This window comes from Taurulus bubalis (genome assembly GCF_910589615.1).
Source record: "Taurulus bubalis genome assembly, chromosome: 1".
Lineage (NCBI taxonomy): Eukaryota > Metazoa > Chordata > Actinopteri > Perciformes > Cottidae > Taurulus > Taurulus bubalis.
In genome coordinates, this window is record NC_136589.1 from 29,412,107 (window position 1) to 29,418,568 (window position 6,462).

The 6,462-nt window shown below is 42.0% G+C and overlaps 1 protein-coding gene across 1 annotated transcript; it reads right to left on the reverse strand.

The window, feature by feature from the left end:
* Positions 1-1,288: 1,288 nt before the first annotated feature.
* On the reverse strand, positions 1,289-3,839 carry LOC306751099 (neuromedin-U receptor 1-like; the record flags this gene model as incomplete). The annotated part of the gene is made up of 4 exons (XM_079234633.1): positions 1,289-1,332; positions 1,479-1,769; positions 2,087-2,314; positions 3,152-3,839. 4 exons carry the CDS (start codon positions 3,837-3,839, stop codon positions 1,289-1,291), a joined length of 1,251 nt encoding a protein of 416 aa, XP_079090759.1.
* Between the last annotated feature and the right edge of the window lie 2,623 nt (positions 3,840-6,462).

A 6,462-nucleotide genomic window follows, 5' to 3' on the forward strand; every position in this document is an offset into this window, starting at 1 on the left:
TAGCTTTAATCAACGTTTCAAGGTTCCTTTGTTGCCCTTGTACAACTGGGCTCCACAACAAAATGCAGTTTGAAGTCCTATCTGCTACATGAGAAGTCTCACAGCCTGAAGAAAAAATAAAGTAGATTTAGTAATATTGTACATTGTAGCTATGTGCACAAAAGAGTAATCGAAGAAATATGTATGGAAATACTTTTAAAGTACTTGACTTATCAGCTTTGCCACTTGTTATAAATTCCATAAACAAACCAATGCCTTGTGTTTATTCCCCTGCTTCACTTAATTGACTCTCATTTTGACCCTGACTCTTTCCGAGAAAAATGTTCTTCCTTTTAAACTGGAGCCATTGTGCATTCATTCTTTCCTGTGAAAGCGTGTGAATAGGTAATTCTGGAAATGTTATGCTCATCAACAGTAGCCATAATAAATACATTCACAATCCTGCACCCATTAGCTATCCTCATTCAGGCACAGGGAGGACATGCACACTCTACACAGAAAGGATTCAAACCCAGAACATTGTTGCTGTGAGGCGTCCGTGTTAACCGCTGCCTCACCGTCAGAAAGGTCAATGTAGCTCCATGTCATAATTTTTTCCCCGCTTCACTCAGACTTATTGGTTCTCCCTCTAAATGGGATTTGAGTTACTGGTGATATTTCTGCAGTGACTCAAATCCCATTTGAGTCTCCTACTGATGCTCGAGATCCTCCAGATCCAGTAGGACTCTGGATCTTATTTTTTCTTAAGCGCGTCTCTTCACACTTGCCACTTAGCCTTTGGTCACATGGTTCTATTGAATTGGGGTAACGTCTGTTCACCTTTGGGTGACATCCCCTTCCACTTAGAGAGTTATATCTTTCCATTTGGGAGGTATGAAGGTACTTATAAGTATAACTTGACCAACCAGATGGTTTATTACACTGAAAATACCATCTGTCAATCCAACTACCACCAAATGTTTTCAAGAGAAGAGAATAAAACATTTTTTCCATCGAGAAAAGCCTTTAGTGACGCTCTTTGCTCCTCTTTCAATGACGTTCTGATAATACTGATGCTATTGCAGCTTCTATGCTCACTGTTTCAGGAGCTGCCATTGTTGCTCAGAGAGAACAGTTGCTCTCAGGAAAAATCATGGTCTCACCAAAAATCTTGTTTCTCTAACACTAAACCACGTCTGTAGCTGCCAGCTATTCTCAAGTGTTGTGACATCGGGAGACTGCAGCTGCCGTGTAAGGAAAATCTACAGATGGAGGAGGGGTTCACTACATTCTTCCAAAATAAATTCCCTCAATTGGGGTTATGGTGACCATGGTAGCTACTTGGAATGAGATCTGGCAATTGTGTAGGCCATAAGATACGATTCACACCCTATTCCCTGTATTAGTTGCATTTATCTTCTCACATTTTCCCTTTAATTTGTCATCCATTGGTGTATAATGTTCTTGGACCTTTGGTGCAGATTAAGTACATTTCGTACTATTGGGCATTTTCTCGCTCAAGGTGCTGCGTTGGGTCATCTGTAAACTGGAGCGCGCCGGCCAGCCGAGATAACAAGTAACGTGACTGAACATTTCTCTGAACTTTGTGGACATTAGGTTGTAGAGTATGGGGTTTATGGCAGAGCTCAGGTAGAAGCAGACTCCGGAGACGATGTGGACGCGCTCGAAGACCTGCTGGTGCTGCTCAGACGAGGGGTCGATGTAGCTCCACATTAAGCGGTCCACATGGAAAGGAGCCCAGCAAAAGCCAAACACAACCACCAGCACACCTGGATGGGCCAGAAGGACAATTTAGGCGAAACAAGGCAAACATAAGTATATATACACACACACACACACACACACACACACACACACACACACACACACACACCTGTAAACACTTGTGATATTTACACGTTAACAATCATGACGTCAATCACCAACATTTGTCAGACAGCTAAAACAGGGCACATGAATTGAAAATTTAAAAATTGGAATTAGGCTAAAAAGGATAGCAAATACATGTGATTGTAAACACTCATACACACACATACACATTTGAAGTCAGTTTTCTGCTCCTTAATATGACTGAAATGACACCCACTCAGCATTTTGATGACTTGCAGGTTGCGCTTGCTCAGTTTCTGCTTGTGGGACCCGGAGACACTTTCCGGTCCAAAGCTGATGTCCATCACAGTCATCATCCTCTCCCTTCTCAGGCCCAAGCCAATGAGCAGGTAGAGAATGGTAATTATCAGCATGGGGAGCAGGAAGAAGGCCAACGTAGAAATCAGGAGGATCAGCTTGTAGATCCAGATGGGCTTAATCACATCTACGGATGGACATGTAACGAAGAGATCAGATCATGAGCCCAGGTGTACCATGCAAAACATCCCCGTTCAGCTCTTTACCTTTTTCAATAAAAAAATATTTTGGATGGATTATCATGACATTCAGATACAGATATCTATGGTGCCCAGAGGATGAATCCTAATCTCCAGCAGGTTGAATAATTAACTTTACAAGGGAAATATCTCAACATGTATCTGATGTATGCCCTATGAACATACAATGTGCTGTGAACGCTGTGTACAGATATGTACAGCAGGGCTCTCAAGTTTTTAAGACAGGTAAGAGTGACATCTCTCTCTCTCTCTCTCCCTCTCTCTCTCTCTCTCTCTCTCTCTCTCTCTCACGACCAGGTCATGTTTGCGCGCTGCGGCACATTAAATAGCCTAGAGTTTTTTTTCAGCGTGAGAAATACGATCTGTGGCGGGAGGGCGTGACTTAAGACCGAAATGCGTGACAGTCACGCTCAATGCGTGACACTTGAGAGCCCTGGTACAGGATGGGTAGTAATGAGTTATGAGTGTAAAGGTCCTCTGACTTTGTTCATCCTGCACCATAATCAGCCAAAATTTGGCCCTATAGGCTTCTTTTTTTTTATTAACAATTACTCGCAAAACAAATTTCCCATTTAGTCTCAGATGTACTTTGTATTTGGAGAAAAACGTTAGCATGCTAAACTAAGATGTTAACACAGCAAACATTGTCAATGTGAGCGTTTTAGCAAGCAGAGGTAGCCTTCAGCCTCACAAACGCTGCTAACATTGCTGTAGACTCTTAAAAAGAGCAAAAATAAAATCTTAAATAGTAAATATATACAAACGGCAGATAGCAGATCGTGGAAACTGTCGTCCAAACTTTGGAGGCAGCATCACAATCCCATGCAGACTGGTGTTTGGCACAGCACACAGCATGGACAGCATCCACAGTATGAAGATGACCCTCTTGACGTGAGCACGTGTGGCCATGCGCTTGACTTTGAGGGGGTGCACCACCGCCACATAGCGCTCCACGCTGAGCGCTGTGACGTTGAGGATGGAGGCGAAGCAGACGGTCTCAAACAGGAAGATTTTGAAGTAGCAACCCCCCTCCCCGAGCAGGAAGGGGTAGTTCTGCCACATCTCGTAGAGCTCTAACGGCATGCCCAGCAGCAGCACTAGCAGATCAGATGCCGCCAGGCTCAGCAGGTAGTAGTTGGTGGGCGTCTGCATCACCCTGTGTCGCAAAATGACAGTGCAGGTCAGAGAATTGCCCAGTACACCCACCATGAAGATGGTCAGGTAGGTGACACAGACGGGAAGGAACACAGGGGACCTCGTAGGCCCCAGGCGCATGGCCAGGTAGTCTGCCTCACTCAAGCACATGTCATAGAGGTCTTGTGCGGTTGCGTTAGCCAACACCCAAGAGACATTCATCCCGCACACCAAAGCAGCCTCGGGGCAGCCCACGTCATTGAAAACTGCGGCACCAATTGTGAAAAGAGCAGCGAAGGAGCAGTTCAGCTCTGGCATGTTGACGACTGGCAGGAAGGTTCCTTGGATTCTAAACCTAATGGGGAAAAAGGGAGAAAAGGGGAAGTTAAAAACTGGTGGAGTTTTAAACAAAGGGTTATTTACCAGGCAAAGACAATCTTATGAAGGAATCCTTGCCAATTGCATCATGGGAATTGTAGTGACTCAAAATCTCACCCCGTCTGCTACTTTGATTCTGACTATTCTTTAAAAATATGTGTCATGTGCCACTTGACTATATGGAAGTGCAACTCTAAATTACTGGAACAAACCAAAGAGATATCCTCAGTTTAGCCCTCGTCTACAGCAGCTCAAAGAAACAGAGAAACTGTGTTCATAAGTGGAAGCAACATTCAGACAAAAACTGTCTCACCAGTTTGATGAATAGATTGAGTCAATTATCACCACGTCAGAAATGATTAAAGACACTACAGGTCAAAAGAAAAAAAAGGTTTAACTAAAAGGTCCCATCACCAAACTTCCCCAACTGGTGAATTCATTTATTTTTGTATTTTAATTTAATGTCATTGTTTTGCATATCAAAATATGCAAATTAGTAATTATCTTATTAGTCCGAAATCTGAACATTGAATAAAACCAAATTGAAAATGTATGTTTTATTTTGCTGAAAAGAGAAAAGAATCAACAGCCTAAAAGGTTAGGAATAAAATAAAAATCAGGATATGAATGATATGAACAAACTCCTCTGTAAAAACCTTCAGAATATTGATATGAATGAAACTGGACAGTCTGAGATGTATAATTGCTTAAGCGGAGATTTCTGACTAATTCTGTCTTAAAATGACTTACATTAAGACACATACTTTTAAATATGCAGATGATGCATTATCTAATGCCACCTGGATGTTTTCCTACATTCTGAAAAAAAAAACTTGTTATGGAAGAAAAATAGTCCAAAATTGTGCATGAAAAACTATGTTTTTGCCGATAGTGTCTCCCCTAAGATGCTGGACACAACTTGTCAGGTTCTCATAGCCATACATATGAAATTATGCTCAATAAAATAAGCTTTCTAAATCTTCTCAAATATCTTATATGCTTTCTTGTCCTCCCACAAAACATGTAGTCCAAAATGAATAATGCTGTCACTCTCAATATTGTCTAATACTGTAATTAATTTGCAGCAGAAAAAAAACTCCAGAGAGAACATAGTTTGCACTCCCACACTGGATTTGTTTATTCAACATGCAACAGAGTTATTAAGATAACGTAATGTCGTGAACAGTCGGGAAAAACCCTCACCTGCAGTTTGTGGGCTCCTTGAGGGCTTGAGATGAATACGGTCTGAAGAAAGGTGAGACGACGTGTGATCATCATATTGCTCTGCATTCTGGACTTTTCTGGCACTTTGTCTTGACTGCTTTGGTGCTTCAGTGCTTCAACTGCCTCGACTTCCCGTATTTGAGCACTGGAGTCCACTCCTCCCCTCGCTCTCTCTCGCTCTCTCTCTCTCCCCCTCTCTCTTTGTCTCTCTCTGTCCCTCTCCCTGTTTCTGTCTCTCTGTCTCTTTCTCATCACCAGATCATCTTGTTTACAGCCTCCTTTAGCTGCCTTCCATCCCTCTCTTTTGTCAAATGAAACTTCTTGAACCTTTTTTTCTCTCTCATTCTTTTCACACACACACACACACACACACACACACACACACACACACACACACACACACACACACACACACGCACATGCACACGGCCACAAACTTTCATACGTGAACCTCACCTTGTGATCCTCCGTTCTATTACTTTTTAGATGGAGTGGCCACGTATTGCAGCAATGTGAAGATTGAGATTGAGATTGCTTTGATCATAGAACCTGAGTGTTTGTCTGGAGAGGAGGCGGATGTATACAAACAAATAAATATGGCAAGACAAAAATAAAAACACTCCCAAATCAATAATGAAATATTAATTTAAAAAATCTTGTTGAACATAAATGAAATAACACTCATAAATGTTCAGAAACTGTAGAAATTTAAATCCTCCTTTTTATTCAGAGAAAAGGCAGTCATCTCTAAAAGCTTTTGGTTTGTTATGCGTCACATACATTCAAAATTATTGTTCATAACTTTGAGTAGCTCTGATGGATAAGACATAGATGTTCCTCAGAGTATGAATCTGACTACTTCTACTGTCACCAGCAGGCATCTTCTTGACAAATATCGGATGTATTGCCATCAAATTTGGTACCGGAATTCATGGTGTCCAGATGTTGAATCCTGGTGACTTTTGGAGATCCCCTGAACATTCATCGTTGCCAGCGATACCACTAGGATTTGTCAATTTTTGTTAAATCTTTCAGCAATTATTAGAAGGATTGGCATGAAATCAGGTACAGACATGCATATACACCGTTGTTTTCAAGCAACATTGTGTTGACACCATTGGTGGGCTGATCACTGGCTCAATTCAAAATGGCGTTTTATAAAACTTAGTTCGGGAACATGGACCACACCCCGCACACAACGACCCCCATCCCTTCCTCCCTCAACCCCTTTCCTCTTCCTAAATCTAACCCTCTTGTTCCATCTCCCAATAAACCATCTGAAACTCATATCGCCATGAGCTTGGTCTTTAGCGAATGAAGGATGTGCTGTGTTTCTTCA